This window comes from Sorex araneus, chromosome 1 (genome assembly GCF_027595985.1).
Source record: "Sorex araneus isolate mSorAra2 chromosome 1, mSorAra2.pri, whole genome shotgun sequence".
In the NCBI taxonomy this organism is placed as follows: domain Eukaryota; kingdom Metazoa; phylum Chordata; class Mammalia; order Eulipotyphla; family Soricidae; genus Sorex; species Sorex araneus.
This window is the reverse complement of record NC_073302.1, coordinates 347,536,310-347,554,504: the sequence shown is the minus strand read 5'-3', so window position 1 is coordinate 347,554,504 and position 18,195 is coordinate 347,536,310. Positions and strand designations below refer to the sequence as shown.

The 18,195-nt window shown below is 42.3% G+C and overlaps 2 protein-coding genes across 3 annotated transcripts in view; one reads left to right on the top strand and one right to left on the bottom strand.

The window, feature by feature from the left end:
• Nucleotides 1-18,195, top strand: part of GTF2E2 (general transcription factor IIE subunit 2) — a 76,709-nt gene that overhangs the window by 16,030 nt on the left and 42,484 nt on the right. The gene's annotated exons all lie outside the window — the stretch shown is intronic.
• On the bottom strand, nt 1,790-10,228 carry SMIM18 (small integral membrane protein 18). Its single transcript, XM_012932371.2, has 3 exons — nt 10,140-10,228; nt 2,867-2,949; nt 1,790-2,321 (listed from the first exon to the last, which is right to left on the bottom strand). Exon 3 carries the CDS (start codon nt 2,282-2,284, stop codon nt 1,988-1,990), a length of 297 nt encoding a protein of 98 aa, XP_012787825.1. The 5' UTR covers nt 2,285-2,321; nt 2,867-2,949; nt 10,140-10,228; the 3' UTR covers nt 1,790-1,987.

Sequence of the window (18,195 nt, the reverse complement as noted above, 5' to 3'; positions counted from 1 at the left end):
CAGCCCCAGCAGCCAACCTCCACTACCCAACCACTGCCACGCTCCAGGCCACTTTCCACACACTCGGGCCGAGCCTCACACGAGTGAACATATTCCTGGTGCGTGGCCACATCATGATAGAGAGAAATATATATGCCTCTTGGAGAGCCTGACAAGCTACTGAGAGTATCCTGCCCGCATAGTATCCTGCCTGGCAGGCTCCCCGTGGTGTATTTGATATGCCAAAAACAGTAACAATAGCAGGTCTCATTCCCCTGACCCTGAAAGAGCCTCCAATAGTTGGAAAATAGTTGGAAAGTTAAGGAGAGGCTGCTAAAATCTCAGGGCTGGGACGATTGGAGATGTTACTGGTGCTTGCGCAAGTAAATCCATGAACAACGGGATGACAATGATGCAGTGATACAATCACATTGAATATGAATACTTCTAGTCATTTTATATGAACACAGTAAGGAATATATTAAGTTCAGAGAGTGGCTTTCCTGGGAACATCTCGATATGTATCCCAGACCACAGTCCTCAGGCCAGGTTAGTCTTTCCTAACTCTGGCAGGGTCATTATTCAGGTACTTCTTTTTGGGTCATGACAGAGTTTGTCCCATGACCGTGCTCTTAATTTATTATACTTAGGGTGCTTAGCTTGTTCCCTTTCAGTGCCAGGGTAGCTTACAGCTTGCCATGGGTCCATCCTGCCCCTTTGTCAGGATGCTGCTTTTGCAGTGCTAGGAACTAAGGGCAATTGAGGCTTAAGTCAAACAAATATGGACGCCCAGGAATAAATATTATTTTGGACTCAACTCCCATGTTATAAAAGCATAGCTTCAGCTGTCTTCCTGTGTCTGTACAAAAAGGCCATTGCCAAATTATGCAAGTGACATAAAGGAATGAGAAAAGTAATATAGGATTATTAGTATTTGATGAAATTGGGTGTGCCTCAGGGGCACTATTGTGGGAATAGTTCAGTAAACCTAAGCTCCCTGAGGGAAGAGCAATGTTATCCAACAGGGGTTGAGTCTGGGTTAGCTGCATGCAAAAGCAAATGTCTTTCCACTATACTAGCTCTCTAGACCATTGTTGGAATAATTTTTTTTGGGGGGGGTTATACCTAGCACTGCTCAGGACTTACTCCTGGCTCTGTGCTCAGGGATCACTACTATCCAGGTTTAAGGGACCATATGAGATGCTGGGGATTGAACCCGGTTTGGCCACCTTCAAGGCAAGTGCCCTACCATGTATACCGTTGCTCTGGCCGTATGTTGCGAACCCTTTATACTGGTATACTTGTGCCCTTTCTCATCATATGTAAATACTTGTCATTAAAAAGTATTTTTCCTATTTAAGAACGTACCCTTTCTTAAATAGGATCTTGATGTGTAAGTGGAGTTATTTTACTTTGTATTTAGATGATTATTCTATATGGCATTTATATTGCCAAAATACATGAAGGACCAAACTCTTTTTCTTTTTTTTGCTTTTTGGGTCACACCCGGCAATGCACAGGGGTCATTCCTGGCTCATGCACTCAGGAATTACCCTGAGTGCTCAGGGGACCATATGGGATGCTGGGATTCGAACCTGAGTCGGCCACGTGCAAGGCAAACGCCCTACCCACTGTGCTATCACTCCAGCCCCAAGACCAAACTCTTTCTTTTAGCCCACCTTATTTGTTTAGGGATAGCATCATTAGCATTGTCTATGTTTTTTAGTTTTACCATTGCTGTATAATATTGAATTTTGAGGATCTTTCATCCAATTTTAGAAATATCATTTTAAATTGATTGATAAATTGCTCTCACTTGCAAATTTTACTGTATTTAATGAAAGGGATACATATACACAGAAGACATATTTATCTTCTTGTTCTCTTCTAATGGAAATCTTTCACCATTAAAGGGAGAATCAATTTTGTAGCAGTGCTAGACCTCAGGAGAGTGTTTTTCTCAGAAGTTGAAATCCTCTTTAATATATTTTGTTCATCTTCTGTCGTGTTAGACCACTTCAACTTCTCGTTTTCTGATATTGTTCATCATACTTCTAATAGGGTTCGGTTCATTTTTCAAGTCTTTTACAGTTTTGTTTTTTACACAGCAGCAGCAGTCAAGTACTTCATAAAGGAAAGCCAGCACCACCAAAGATACCACTGTAAATATAAACAAAAGCAGAATGACAAAGCAGGCAGTGTTCCAGTTGTCATGGAAAGGGTAAATTTTTTGAACTTGGAAACCAAGGTATTGATAAACAGATGTAGTGGTTTCATTCCAGGGGCTGGAGCTCAGGGAGGCCATTCTTAGGGATTCCACTTCTTATATTTCTCCTTTGATTCTACGAAAAATAGAAAATGAATATATGTAGCCAAGTACTTCAGATCAGTTGAATCAGATTTTAGTAGTAGTAAGATGTGTTAGTAAGCTTATGTCAGCAGTGTGATCCTACTTTATTTTCTAACAGTTGTTTTTTTTTTTTTCCTTTTTGTTTTTGGGCCACACCCAATGGTGCTCAGGTTTACTCCTGGCTCTGCTCTGTGGGATCACTCCTGGTGGGTTTAAGGGACCATATGGGGGTGCTGGGGGTTGAACCTAGATCGGCTTGCTTTCAAAGCCAAGTATACTATGGCTTTGAAAGTATACTATGCTAGTATACTCTAGACCATACTGTGCTTTTGAAATATGTATTTGTTAGGTAAATACACGTAAGACTCATATACTGAAATAACTCTAGTAGAAGGGGGAAAGGTCCGCTGAATCGGTTTAAAACATAACTAAAGCAGTTATCAGTGAGCTTTTATCTACAAAATATCTTAGCCTTTTAAAGTGTCTTCTTCAAACTGCCCCTAGAAAAGACTTTTCATTACTCTTCTGAATTCTTACCTTCTTGATTTAGTGTATTTCTATCTCCTGTTTTCACTCCTTCAAGTTTCAAGGGCAGGCGATCTGACATAGGAAACTAGTGGCTGAGGGAAAATTGTAGAGAAAGAAAAACCAAATAATGACAATAAGAACAAGGATATTAACATTAACACTAGATAACAATTAACATTAAATGTTAATTTTATGTTAAAGTTGCTAGGAAAAAGACTTGAATCTTAGGATATTTGTGGGAGTTATGTTTATGTAAATGTCATAGGATCCAAATATTAAATTACACAAATTTGGTGTCATGAAGGTATCAATTTTATTTTTTTGGTGAAGCAAGATAGTTTTTATTAAAAGTTATTTAGAAAGATGTGGAGAGAGAAAGAACCATGTGTTTGAGAGAGAACACAGGCTTCTCGAGTGAAAATAAGCAAGCAAAGAAACATAGAGACTAAGGAAGCAAGATACATGTTTAAGGGAAAACCTGGGCTTGAAGAGCAAGCTGAAGGCATTGATTTTAAATCGTTCCGTTTCACACTATTAGACACTGAGGTCGTACTATTCTTGCATAAAGTTTTTCTTTTACACATTTAAAATTCTTTTACACATTCATTTACACATTCTTTTACACATTTCTTTTACACATTTCTTTTAACTTTGGAGGTCTGGTTCCATTACTACTTCAGGGGTCCAGTCAAAAGACAGGATGACTGGTAGAGGTGGAGTTTTTGTTTTATTTATTTATTTAGGCCACACCTAACGATGCCCAGGACTTCCCCCAGCTCTGCTCTCAGGATCATTCCTGGGAGGTATGTGGGACCTGCTGGGTGCTGGGCATCGAACCCAATCCAGTAGGCATAAGGCAGGCTCCATTCCTCTGTACTATAGCTCTGGCCCAAACTTCTGTTTTATTTCGGGCTTTGGGGCTATAGCTGGCAGTGCTCGGTGCTTGCTCCTGACCCTGGTTCAGGGATCACTCCTGGCACTGCTTGGGGGAAAGTATACTCTGCCGGGCATTGGAACAGCTCCAAGCAAGGCACGCACTTGAACCTCTGTGCTGTCTCTCTGACCCAGACAGGCAGTTTTTCTATTTTCATTTTCAGTTTAATTCATCATTACTATTTTTGGGTTTTGTTTTTTGAGTCACACCCAGCAGCGCTCAGGGTTTATTCCTCCGGGGAACATATTGGGTGGTGGAGGTTAAACCTGGATTAGCTGTATCCTGCCTATTGTACCATCTCTAGGTCGTTCTTTGTTTTCTTAAATCACTGTCACTGTATCACTGTCATCACTTATCCCGTTGCTTATCGATTTGCTCGAGTGGGCACCAGTAACATCTCCATTGTGAGACTTGTTACTGTTTTTTGGCATATCGAATAGCACAGTGGGTAGGGCATTTTTGCCTTGCACGTGGCCAACCCAGGTTCGATTCCTCCATCTCTCTCGGAGAATCCGGCAAGCTACCGCGAGTATCTTGCCCAGACGGCAGAGTCTGGCAAGCTCCTTGTGGTGTATTCACTATTTGTTTTCTTAATTAATAATTAAAAATTGAGGGGTTGAGGACTGGGAAGAGCTGGTTCGTGGTCACTTTGGAATGCTTGCTTTGTCTGCATTTGTGCAGGGCCCAGGTTCAGTTCCCAGCACCGCATGATCTCCTGAGCACTAGGGTGCTGTCCCCCAACACTGAGCCTGAGCGCTGCTGGGTGTGACTAAAATAGGTGGGGGAAAATTTATAAGGAGAAATAACCCTCCTGTCCCCCCAGAAAACCACAAACAACTCTAGGGTTGTTAAATTAACATTTCACAATGTTTTTAAGGTTAAATTCGATATATATATTTTTTTAACATAGAATTTGCTTGGCAAATTACTTCATCTTTTCTGGGTGTTTCTCTGTTTTGAAGGCTAAATTGATGAGCAGGACCAGGAGTCAAGGCTTAAATAAGTATTTCTTCTATTTTTGATTTTAGGTAGGGTATTTGCCTTGCATGTGGGCAACCCAGGTTCAAGCCCCTCTCCATAGGTTCCCCCAAGTTCACAAGAAGTGATCTCTGAATGCAGAGCAAGAAGTAAGCCTTGAGCACAGCTGGGTGTGACCCCAACCCTCCACAACCCCCAAAATAAAGCATCAGTTTTGGGCCAGAAAGATAGTACAGGTTAAGGCACTTGCCTTGCATCCCAAGAAGTGGTTCAAATCCCTAGCATCAGCCTCACATATGCTGCCCCAGCACCGCCAGTAGTCACTTCTGAGAAGACAGCCAAGAATAGCTCCTGAGCACCTTGGACTGTGCCCCCCTCCCCTAAAAAGAACTAATCAGTTTCATATTTGACCCTTCTTGAAATGAGGGATGCTACTACAACAGTGGACAGTTATTGACTCAGTTGCTTTTGTTAGTTCTGGTGCTGTAGACACATACTGTTTGAAACGTAGGCATGTGACTTTTTATTGTACCGCAGTATTAAAGACACCCAGTCTTTCAAAGTTACCCGTTGTGTTAGCATTTGAGTTTTTCTCTTAGCCGTTTTTTTACAGAAAGTAGGGTGCTATGTTTTATAATCCTTGGGGATGCCAATTGATGCTGTGTTGTGTGGAATTCAGTGTCAGTGATACCTCTTAGAGGTGTGTAACGTGGATGCCCTGATATGGAGACAAAGGTTGAACCCTTTGTCTTGGTTTTGGGGTCATTCAGCAGTAATTCAGAGTTGCTTGGGGTACCATGTGGTGCTGGGCTCCAGTCTTCGAGCCCTCTCCTCTGCCCTAAAGATGAGTCTGATTAGATTCAGCCTTCTTGTAATAGGCCTATTACTACTCTAGTTAATAGGTATGCATGTGTGCACACACACATACATAAGTGCTTAAAAATGTTCAACTTTGGAACTATATTCTTAGTCCTTTAGTGTTACAAGGACTTCTAGGAGAATTAATAAGCATTGTTATTTTTCACTTCCTGTGATAGGGTTTCAGACCTTTAGTTTTATATTTTTGTATTTTTGGGGGTCACACCCAGCTGTGCTTCCAGCTTCCTTATTTGTTTTGATTTGTTTTTTGGCCTACTCCAGTGTTCAGAGGTTACTCCTGATTCTGCCCTCAGAAATTATTTCTTGGAGGGCTCAGGGAACCATATGGCATGTGGGGATTGAACCCAGGTTGGTCCCATGGAAAGTAAATATTCTACCTACTCTACTATTGCTCTGGTCCATAAATTTTTTTGTTTGTTTGTTTTACAATGCAGTTTTTTTTTTTGGGGGGGGGGGGTGCGACATCCAGCTTTGCTCAGGGCTTACTTCTTGTTCTGCACTCAGGAATTATTCCTGGCAGTGCTGGGGATGGAGGGTTGGGACCATTTGTGGTGCTGGAGATGGAACCAGGTCAGGTGCATACAAGGTAAACGCCCTCTCTGCTGTACTATCTCTCCAGCCTCTCAGGGCTTCTGACTCTGCACTTAGGGATCACTCGGGCTTGCGGTACTGGGCATTGAACCTGGATCTGCTGTGTGCAAGCCCTTTACCCGGGAAATTGCGCCTCTGGCCGAAGGCCCTTGTTTTTGAAGAGCAGCCTCAAGGAGAGGAGAGCTGTACAGATAAGATCTTGGGGAAACAGGATATCACCTCTCAGTTGGTAGGTTGGGACAGCAGGAGTTGCTCAAGGTGTTTCATCTGGTCTCACAGAGTTCCAGACTCTGTGGAGATGGCCTCTAGCAGTAAGTGTAGGTGCCACCGTAGACTAAAGAATGGCCCAGGAGACAATACAGGGAATAAGGTGCTAGCACACAGTCAGCCCTGGGTTTCGTTCCATCCTCGGCTCCACATCTGGTCCCCTTGGGCCTGTCAGGAGTGATCCCTGAGCACAGAGCAAGGAGTAAGCCCAGAGCACAGCTGTGTATGGCCCCAACCCCATCCTCCTTAAAAAAAAAAAAAAGCAGAAAGGAAAGGAAAAAGATTTTCTTTTTCAGGTTATTTAAAAAAATCTGAATATTTGGGGGGGCTGCAGTAACGACACAACAGATAGGTGTTTATTTTCTTTGCATGAGACTCAGCAGGATTCAGTCTCTGGCACCCAGTAAAGTCCCTCGAACACCTCCAAGAGTGATCCCTAAGCACACAACCAGAAGTAAGCCCTGGGGACAACCAGATGTGGTACAAAACAACCACAAAAAAAACCCTGAGTATTTCTTCTGAAGATTTCTCTAGTACTCAGTTCTGGCATTAGAAGTGAGTGTAGGGGAAACAGTGTTAGGGGTAGAGAACAGAATAGAGTGAAGCAATTTCCACCTTTAGCTTCACATTAGTGTGGTCTACCTTAACCCTGATGCCTCGCTTGGTTGCTCCTGGCGCTGCTCTGAGGATGGTGCATGGATGACCTTGTGGTGCAAGGACTCACCCTGAAGTTCTGCACCTGGTGGGAGCACTAGCCCTTGAGCTGTCTCCCTGCCCATTCCAGCAATTTAAATAAAAACTGCAGGTTTTTACTTACCATTCTATCTCCCTGACATATCAAACTTGAATTTTTTTTATTGTTAAAACTTGTTTTATAAATCTGTACTTGGTTGAAATTATACTGATGTTAATGCTTTGTACTTTAATTTGTGATGAGTAGGTCTATTTTAGTATTATTGATTTGTTTTGTTTGTTTTGGGGCCACACTTAGTGGTGCTCAGGTTTGCTCCTGGCTCTGTACTCAGGAATCAGGGCCTGGTGGGCCATATGGGAAGCTAGGGATTGAACCTGGGTTGGCCACATGCAAGGTGCCCTAGATTGATACCTATTTATGTATTTATTATTTATTTTTGGCTTTTTGGGTCACAACCCGACTATGCTCAGGGGTTGCTGCTGGCTCTGCACTCAGGAATTACTCTTGGCAGTGCTCAGAGGACCAGATGGGATGCTGGGGATCGTACTTGGGTCGCCCTATGCAAAGCAAACACCCTCCCTGCTGTACTACCCTCCCAGTATATTGATATCTTTAAAATAGGATTGAAATAATTACGTTTAGTAATGCAAGTTAAAAATTGAGAATATAAATTTGTTATTTATATTCTTGTATATAATGTTATGCTAATATTCCTTATGAAAACTAGAGGGGGGAAAATAAAAAAGGAAAAAAATGAAAGAGAAGATAGTTTCCTTGGCATCACTGCTCCTTCCTTGTGCAGTGTGGGGCATGGTGGTGGTTGTGGCTTGTGAGCACCATGGAAGAGTATCCCTAAACTAAAAAAAAAAAAAAAAGTCAAAGGACAGGGCTGGAGAAATAGTACAGCAGGTAACATGCTTTGCATGCGGACTACCCAGGGTTCATTCCTGCTGCTACCGTAGGCCTGTTGCAGGGAATGACCCCTGAACGCAGAGCCAGGAGTAAGCCCTGAGCACTTCTGAGTGTGGCCCCAAACTAAACAAAATAGAACAGTTTGTCAGACTTTGGGGACCCCAACCCTTTAAAATTTCATTATAGGAATGGAAAGTGTTAAGTGAGTACCATGTGTATAAATTTGTGTTTTAGTTGGTTTCTTCATCCATTTTCCCCTTGCAATTCGAAAAGCCATTTATTTTGTAATATTTATGGAACTGAACTAGGTCTTGGAACAGTTCTGGAGCTTGAATTGCCAGATCAGAATAAAATTATGCTTTTGGTCTATTTAAGGTAAAAGCCCTTGAGTTGAATTCTCTGGTGCCTTTAAGTGTATCATTTTGAAATATGATCAGTTAATCATAATAGCCTTTAAATATAGAGCAACGCACTCAACCCTGAAGCTCCCTGAGGTCGGCCATGCCTTCTAAGTGGTTTGATGGAGCAGCAAGAGGCCTCCATCTCTGTTAACTTTACAAATAAGACACTACAGATGAAATATACGCTGACTGCAGTATTAAACTCTGGGGTGGTGGGGGCTTCTGTTTATAGTTCACCTGAAACTTGAGATACAAGTTAATTACTTAACAAAATTATTTATCTTTTGAATTTTGTAGCAGGAAAGAATTTTATTTATTTTTTTTAAAGGTAACTAATGCCATTGTGCTAAATCTGGAGAGATCTAATACCCTCTTAGAGCAACCTTTGGGTTTTGTAAGGGATATTTTACTCAGGCCAGCTGAATGCTGGCTAAGAAATGCAAGAAAACCACTAAAGATTTAAATGTTTATGTGCAGAGAAAATAGGGCAAAAATTAGAGCTTTTAACGTATAGGTAAAATTCTGGAACCCAGTCATCTACTAAATCATGATATTTTTAAGCCTGAATATTATAAAATTAGGAATTTGATTAGCAGTTGATAGTTTTTAGTACATGTGAATAATTGCTTTGAGCTGTGCTAGTAATTTTATTATCTCAAAAGGTACCATACTCTCATCCTATAATTTTTAGAAGATAGTTTTATTTTAGACCACAGTTTGTTAAAAAGACTGTGAGGATCAGTTTAAGACTAATTTTAAAATATTGAAATGTTTGATGCTTACATATTTTTATGGCCTATAAAAGATGAAAGTCTAAGGTTTTCATTTACTAACATGACATATTAGTTCCAGGCTTTAAAATTCACTGTAGGAAATGATTATTTTTGGGGGTGCCTGCAGATAGAAGCCAAGACTTCATATGTGTAGACTCCCTCCCCCTGCAGTTGCACCTCTGGTCTGCTAATTCATTTTATTTTAATTAAAATGTTAGGAAAGTCTAACATGGTAAAAGATGATTTTTTGGCTACAGTGTAATGCAGCCTACATAGTTATGGTCTTTAGATTCTTTATTTTTAGGTAGAAATCTTATTGATAATTCTGTGTATCTATAAATACAAATTACAGTTTTAAACTGATTAATCACATTTGTTAAAAATACAAAAATATTTTTGGTAAATGTTTTATCAGCTGGTATAATTTGTATGTATGATCAGAGGGCTATAATCTAGGCTTTGCCATTAGTCTAGATTTTTCTTTAAGTAAAATCCTTTGTTAAGACAGACTGAGATGGTGAAATGAAATAGCTCAGAGAAGGTGAAATTAGCCAGTAACCACTTAACATCAATGCTTATGTTCTGCTCATAAGATCTGGTTATAAGTCAGGTTCATAGGAAATGTCATGAATTTTCCATTAAGGCACAGATGGTAAGCTTGCTTATCAAATAGCACCCGGCAGTCATCATATTTTCAAAAAAAATTCTACCAAGCAGTGAAATGAATATTGAATGTATAGCTTTTCTTCCCCATCCCTGGTTAAAGATTTCTGATTGTTTTTATTTTTATGGTAAGATTTTTCTTTTGCATCATAAGGAAATGTTACTAAAGGAAAAAGATTATAAAACCTACCTCTTGTCTGAAAGGCTGCTGTGGAAACGCCGGTCTGCTGTTTGTAATGCAGCCTGCCGCACAGGCAAGATGGAGCTGCGCCTCTATTGGTCACGCTGCAGCGCAGCCAGGCAGCCTCCAGCTTCATTTGCATGAAGTCCTGCCACCCTCCAGAGTAAATCATTCATAAACAGCTGTCAGGGACTTCACTGTCACCTCCTCTGCCCGCGTTATTAGTTTTTGTTCTTAAGCTAAATTCTTGTGAGTAACAAATCAGCGATTCCTTAAGCATTAATTATAAAATTTCAGATCTTCGATGAATATTTCAGTGCTTGGTCTAAGAGATAAGAGGTAGTAACCTAGGAAACAATGCAGGTTTACCAGCTTGATATTTTCCCTTGGAAGTGTGTAAATTCTCATAAGTGAAATTTTCTTTCAGAACTTGCTTGTATAATTCTTGCCCTCTGCAAGTGAGTGTTTCCATATAGAGGTTTGAATCAGAAGAAGTGTTGAGGAAAGAGAGTGGTTTTCCAGTCCACTAGTTGGGAGAGAGGGTTAGTTTTACCTGCATTAAAAAAAAAAAAAGGTGGGGCTAGAGAGATAGCACACCAGGTAGGGCGTTTGCCTTGCACACGGCCAACCCAGGTTCAATTCCCAGCATCCCATATGGTCACTCAAGCACTGCCAGGTGTAATTCCTGAGTGTATGAGCCAGGAGTAACCCCTGTGCATCGCTGGGTGTGACCCAAAAAGAAAAAAAAAAAAAGGCAATCCGAGGGGTCTGGAGGGTACAGGAGGTAAGGTGCTTGCATGTGGCTGACCCTGGTGCGAATCTCTGGCACCACGTATGGTCCCCTGAGCATCACCAAGGCTCACTTCTGCTAAGTCCCTAAGAACCACTCGATGTGGCACAGATCCCCTTCTCCCTGTCCCCCAGGAATGAAAAGCAGTCTCTGGAATTTAAGGAGCAAAAGAATAGCCCTTAAGGGCCAGACATATAGCTCAAAGGGCTGGAGTGCATGCCTCACATGCTTGGGTTCACTGAGCACCACTGGGAGCAGCCTCTTTAGGGCAGGAGTAACCCATGAGCTCTGAGGGGTGTGACCCCCCCCAATCAAAATAAATTAAAAAATGGACACTGGGGGATCACAGAGATAATGGGCTGCATACATGGTTTGCAAGTGCCACATTTCACCCCTAGTATCATACAGTCCTGTGAGCACTGCCAGAACAGCCCTCTGAGCACGGAGGCTGGGAGTAGTCCCCAAGCACAGCCGGGTGTGGCTCAGTAGCAAAGAATGAACATTGTATGTTTCTAGATTTTGTTTGTTTTCAGGCCACGCCCAGCAGTGCTCAGAGTCATTCTTAAGGGTCATTCCTGGTGGTGCTCACGGGACCTCATGTGATACCTGGGATCAAAGCTAGGCCTCTTGCATGCAGAGCAGCACTCCAGCCCCTAGAGCTATAGAGATAGTTTCTGTTTATGGTATGTTATTTAGAGTTGTGGAAACAGAAGTAAAGTTGTTTTGTTTTTGTTTTTGAGCCACACCCTGTGGTGCTCAGGGCTGCCTCCTGATTTTGCATTTAGGTAATGCTTCTAGCTGGGCTCTGGGGACCGATGGGGTGCTGGGGATCAAACCCCAGGTTGGCCATGTGCAAGGCAAGTACCCTATCCACTGTACTATCACTTTGACCCCATAAATGAAGATTTAATTATGAAAGAGGCTCTTATAGCAATAGAATAAAGACTTTCTGTACACTTATGCTTTTTTCTTTTGTTTTAGGGCCACTCCTGGCTAATTCCTATCTCTGTGCTCAGGGGGCATACTGTGGCGACTATATGGCAGGACTGTATGGCGTGCTAGGGACAGAACCCGGGTCAGCCGTGTGCCAGACAAACACCCTATCTGCAGTACTCTCTTTTCCCTTACATTTTTAAATTATGGATTGGGGGGCTGGAGTACAGTGGGAAAGGGCTTGCCTTGCACACGGCTGACCCAGGTTTGATCCCTGGCACCCCATAAGGTCCCTTGTACCTGCCAAGAGTGATCCCTGAATGCAGAGCCAGGAGCCTGAGTACCATTGGTGTGACCCAAAAACAAAACTAAAAATAATTAAGGATAGGGGCCAGAGAGATAGTACTGCGGTTAAGGTGCCTAGCTTGGCACCTAGTACCACATGTCCCCGTGGATTTGCTGGGTATCTCCCCGAAGGCTCCGAAGTACTGCCTGTGCGATCCAAGCAGCATTCCATCCTCAAACCCTTATAATTGAACTGCTGGCCAGTTAACTGAGAATCGCTGGTGAGGCCCCAGGCCTCTGAGCACTTCTTGGGGGATCCCTCCCCAAACAAAGTTGCAGACAAATCAGTAACAGATATTTCTGGGGTCCCGAAGAGATACATGGAAATATTTTTCTGTTCATTCAGTTAATTTTTATTGGGTAGCACTATAGCACTGTCATCCCGTTATTCATTGATTTGCTCGAGCAGTCACCGGTAACGTCTCCATTGTGAGACTTGTTGTCTCACATATCGAATACGCCATGGGTAGCTTGCTGGGCCCTGCCATGAGGGCGGGATACTCTCGGTAGTTTGCTGGGTTGTCCAAGAGGGATGGAGGAATCGAACCAGGGTCAGCCGTGTGCAGTGCAAACGCCCTACCTGCTGTGCTATCACTCCAGTCCCCAAATACCAATATTAAAATTAAATGAAAAATAAAAAAGAATTCAAAGTGAATTGAATGATATCACAAAATGAAATCTAAACATAATGGATATAATAAAATATAAAAATAATGGGGGCTGGAACAAGAAGTTCCAGTGGGGAGGGCACTTGCTTAGCATGTGGCCAACCCGGGTTCAATCCTCAGCATCCCATAGGGTTCCCTGAGCACCTCCAGGAGTACTTCCTGAGTGCAGAGCCAGGAGTAAGCCCTGAGCACCACCAGGGGTGATTCCTGAGTACAAACCAGGAGTAAGCCCTGAGCATCACTGGTCTGGCCCTAATCACTATATCACTATCATCCCGTTGTTCGTTGATTGACTCGAGTGGGCACCAGTAATAACTCTATTACACTCAGCCCTGAGATTTTAGCAGCCTCTCCTTACTCGTCCCAACGATTGGAGGCTCATTCAGGGTCAGGGGAATGAGACCTATCGTTACTGTTTTTGGCATATTGAATACGCCACAGATAGCTTGCCAGGCTCTGCTGTGCGGATGGGATACTCTCGGTTGCTCGCTGGGCTCTCTGAGAGGTATGCATATATCTTTTGGGCCCAAATACTAATAATAAAGTTAAATGAAATATAAAAAAAAAGTCAAGGGGGGCTGAAAGATTATCACAAAATGAAATCTAAACATAAATGATATTCTAAAATATAAAAATAAAGGGGCCGGAGCCCTAGAACAGCAGCTAGGGCATCTGCCTTCCACGAGGCTGGGCATCCCAGAGGGCAGTCCCCCCCACAACCCCATCCCGAGCACTGCCAGGAGTGATTCCCGAGTGCAGAGCCAGGAGTAACCCAGAGCATCGCCAGGTGTGACCCAAAAAGCATAAACAAATTAATTAATTAAAATCAAGGGGGGAGGTGGCAGGAAGGACACTGGGAACACTGGTGGTGGAGAATGGGCACAGCTGGGGGGATGGGTACTCGATCATTGTATGACTGAAACGTAACCACAAAAGTGTAAGTCTGTAACTGTATCTCATGATGATTCATTTAAAAAAATTAAAATACAAAATATCACAAAATCCCACCTCTGCAACCCTGTTTTTGGAGGGGGGCTGTCCCCACCCACTTCACACAGCATGACCCTCGGCGGAGTGGTCAGCGTGAGTGACATTGTGCCTGCATACTGTGCTTGCTAGAAATTGAATTAAATGCTGAAGACCTCCCTGATAAAGAAACAGAGTAGTTCCTGATTGGCTCTTTTTTTTTTTTTTAAAGGCAACTTTTACTTTCATTCCTATTTCACAAAGCAGAGATGGGAGCCAACAGGTCATGTCCCCCAGGAATGGGCGTTGCTCTGTTGACACCTGTGGAGTTCACTTACTCACATTCAGGCAAGCAGCTGTGCTCGTTTTATGCCCTCGTTTTATGCATCCCTGGGCGCACTTGGTGTGGAGCACTTGCCACCTGGGCACCTGCAGAGCTGCTGCAGATACAGACCTTGCCAGAGCGGCAGAAATCCTTGGGGTCCCTTTGGCAGTGTGGTAAGGACAAGGTTGGTCAGGTGCAGATGGTGAGGGTGCACTTGGCGGTGGAAGGCCTCATCCCTGATGGGCCCTTTATACCGTTTATACTGCGTTTATTCGTTAACACATGTCTTTTTTCAGTCATCTCAGTTAAGGGGTAGTGTTGTATAAAGTGAATATTAATTGACTAAAATTAAAAAAGAAAACATATTGCATTTCTGGATTTCTGTGCTTTGATAGAATAATTCATGCTAAAGGCCAGTTAATGATTCTTTAAAAAAATTTAAAAAAATTTTTTTTTTTTTCAGCTAGTGATTCTTGTACAAGCCACAAGGTGTACCATGGGATTCAGATTTTCGGTTTGCCAGTAGCTACTTTGTTCTTATATGTTCAGTAGGGGATGATGTTACTTCCTAAATGGGACTTTTGGGAGAGATCAGATGAGAAAGTATTTCACCATGTTAGTTACTATTGTTGTTACTCATAAGCATCTGGAAAATGAGCATGAAGAAAATAGTGTTTCACTATTGGAAAGGTGCCTGAAAGCATACTGAAAGGATTTCTTTTTTTCCCTTTTCCTTTGACTTTAACAGCAATTTCCTCATTCCTCCTTCCTTCCGCCTCTGCATCTCCTGCAGTCTGCTTTCTGCCTTTATAGACATATACCTATTGTGGACAGTTCTTACCAGTGAAATAATCACAGTTATTTCACTGTGTTTATAGGAAGCAGTTAGGGAGCAGTTTTCTCTACTGTGAAGACATTTGGTTTTTTAGGTGCTTCACTTGGTGATGTGCAAGGGGCCCAGAACTACCCCCAGGTTGCTTGCAGAAGAACCACAAAAGGATGCAGGGTCAGGAATGAACTCAGGGCCTCAAACATGCTAGATGGGTGCTCTGGCTCTTGTTGCTTATTAAGGTATTTGTGTTGTGTGTGTTTTGTGTGTGTGTGTGTGTGTATTTTTGGTGGGCGGGGGCAGCCCACACCTGGCAGTACTTAGGGCTTTTTCCTGGCTCTGTGCTCTGGGATCACTCCTGGCAGGGCTTGGGGACCATTTGCTGTACCAGAGATTGAATCTGGATTGTCACGTGCAAGGCAGGTGCTTTGCCCACTGAGCGCTCTCGTCAGCCCCATCAAGGCATTCTTAGTAGATAGTTTTGGAAAAATAGTCTTTAATGTACCAATTAAGTTACTATCAAAATTATAAAAAGTGATTTTTATTTATTCCTACTCCTAGGGATAGAACCCAGGACTTCTCATACTCAAGTCATGTACTATATTCCTGTCCCCAGTTACTTTTTTTAAAACTATTTTTACTGAGGTACTGACATCTACAATACCCATGGTGCTTGGGCCCTGCTCCTGACTCAGTGAATATACTCCCAACAGTTTTCACTGGACTATCTACAGTGCTGGGGATTGAATTAGGGTCAGCTGCATGTAAGACAAGTACCTTAACCCTTGTACTATCTCTCTGGCCCCATCCAAAGTTATTTTTAAGGGAAAATTGAAGAGAAGGTCTCATTTTAGTATCCACAAATGCATATTGAATAAAGGCTTTCACTAATCTCAAAGAAATATTATTTTGCCATCTAGAAACTGTTCTTTTGGCGCTCTGACAGTTGTTACATTTAACTCCTGGTTGTTCTAATGCATCCTTTATTATTACCAAGGTGGTGCTAGAGATATATTTCACCCTTTAACCTTTTTCTTTATGGAACCCACATGAGAACTGTAGATTTGATTCCTTGCTTTATGTGTATTTCTGAAATGTTTTTTAGGTATTATAAAATTTTAAAGCTATTTCTTTGTTTTTGGGTGACACCCATTGGTGCTCAGGTCTTACTACTGGCTGTGAACTCATCAGGGCATGGGGAACCATATGTGGTATCAGAGATTGAACTTGGGTTGGCTGTAGGCAAAGCAAGTACCCTAACCATTGTACTATCACTCTTGCCCATTAAGGTTTTCCTTTCCTTTCCTTTTCTTTTTCTTTCCTTTTTTTTTTTTTTTTGCTTTTTTGGGGGGGTCACACCTGGCAATGCACAGGGGTTATTCCTGGCTCTGCACTCAGGAATTACTCCTGGTGGTGCTCGGGCGACCATATGGGAATGCTGGGAATCGAACCCGGGTCGGCTGCGTGCAAAGAGTGATACCCTCTGTGCTATCACTCCAGCCCCCATTAAGGTTTTTCTTGATTGTAACTAAAAAATATGGATTTGTGATGCAGTGCTGACATTAGGATCTCCATGTTCAATTATGCAGTAAAATGATGGATGTTCAGAAGCAAATTGACTTCCATATAGATTGCTTGTTCATGCATCATTCATTTAAAGCGTCCATTTTGGCCTGAACGCCCATGATCTCAGAGGCCAGCTAACTACTTTCGGCACCCAGAATGCAGAAATGCCTCTAGACTGTGAACTAAGCTGCAGCCCTTTGCCGCCCTAGGAGGGGAAAGGTTTTCGTCCGTTGGCCTTTCCTTTCCCCGGAGGTGGTGGCGTGGCGACTGCCATCTTATAAGGCCCACTAAACTGAGGTACGAGTGTGCAGTGACTTCTGGCAGAAATTTCTCTGGACTTAATTACTAAAATACCAGAAATCCAAAACCGCACGGTTACCGTTGTGGCTTCGAGACCTCATACACTCTTCATTTTCAGCAATGGGAAACAAATGATCAAATGATGCCTTTTCGGCAGGTCTGATTGTTGGGGGAAAATCCCAAATAATAATAGTGAGTTTTCTGTTGAAATATTGAATGTAATCAAAGTAAAGAGAAAGTAAACTGAAAATCATCAGCCATACAGGCGGGGGTGGGGAGTGGGATGGGAGGTATACTGGGGATCTGATGGTGGAACATGTGCACTGGTGAAGGGAAGGGTGTTTGATCATTGTATGACTGAGACTTAAACCTGATAGCTTTGTAACTTTTCACATGGTGATTCAATAAAAAATTTTAAAAATGTCCATTTTGTGCAGTGGTGGAACCTATACTATTATTCCTGTTTTGTCGCTAAAGTTTACATGAAAATAATTATGATGTCATTATTTTAATTAATTCCCTTTCATTATTTGTGGGGTCCCGTCCTGTCCAGCAGGGAGGACCCTTCGTGGGGCTAAGGAGGGGACAAAGCCGAATGAACAGATGCAGAGCCAGAAGGAGGAGGAGGAGAGAGAGAGAGAGAGTTTATTCTACTGCAGTTACAATACTTATATCTTTCTGCTGGGAGGAGGTGGTATAGTATGCATGCTTGGACCCCCATACGAACGGTAGTAAAATGCAGATCAGGCATGGGCATTGGCTAGTGAGAGACAAATGGCAAAATGATAAGATCAGTAAGGTCAGCAGTGGTGACCTTGTTACAGGAATCCAAAGTAAGCCTCTGCTTGACTAGAAGATAAGAGCCAGGCTTGTAAAATGGCTCCCTACAGTTATTTTCCATTAATTTGAAGTTGATAAATAGAAATTAATGAAATAGTTGACAAATCGAACTTGGTGCTGGGCTTTGGGCCACACTTGTCAGTGCTCAGGGATTATTCCTTGTTCTGCACTCAAGGGTCACTCTTATTTTATTTATATGAAGTAAAAAAAGACTTTATTTGGAGAATATTTTTTCTCTTAATTTTTATTTAATTTTTATAAAGTAATTCACAATAATTTATTACATTCAATATTCCAGCACCAGTCCCACCACCATAAAACCTTCCCACTACCATTATTTTGAAGTTTCCCACCACCACCCAGGCCTGTCCCAAAAGCAAGTCCTAGATAATTTATTTTGTATGGCTTGTTATGAATAATGCTTTAAAAAGGATCCAAAAAAGTTTGCTCAAAGGAAAATGTGTGTCTAGTGTCATAAGCCCTGTATAAGAGATTACTAACAT

Coding starts and splice junctions, on each gene's coding strand:
- SMIM18 (XM_012932371.2), bottom strand. CDS start 2,284: ATGGCCTCCCTGAGCTCCAGCCCCTGGAATGAAACCACTACATCTGTT.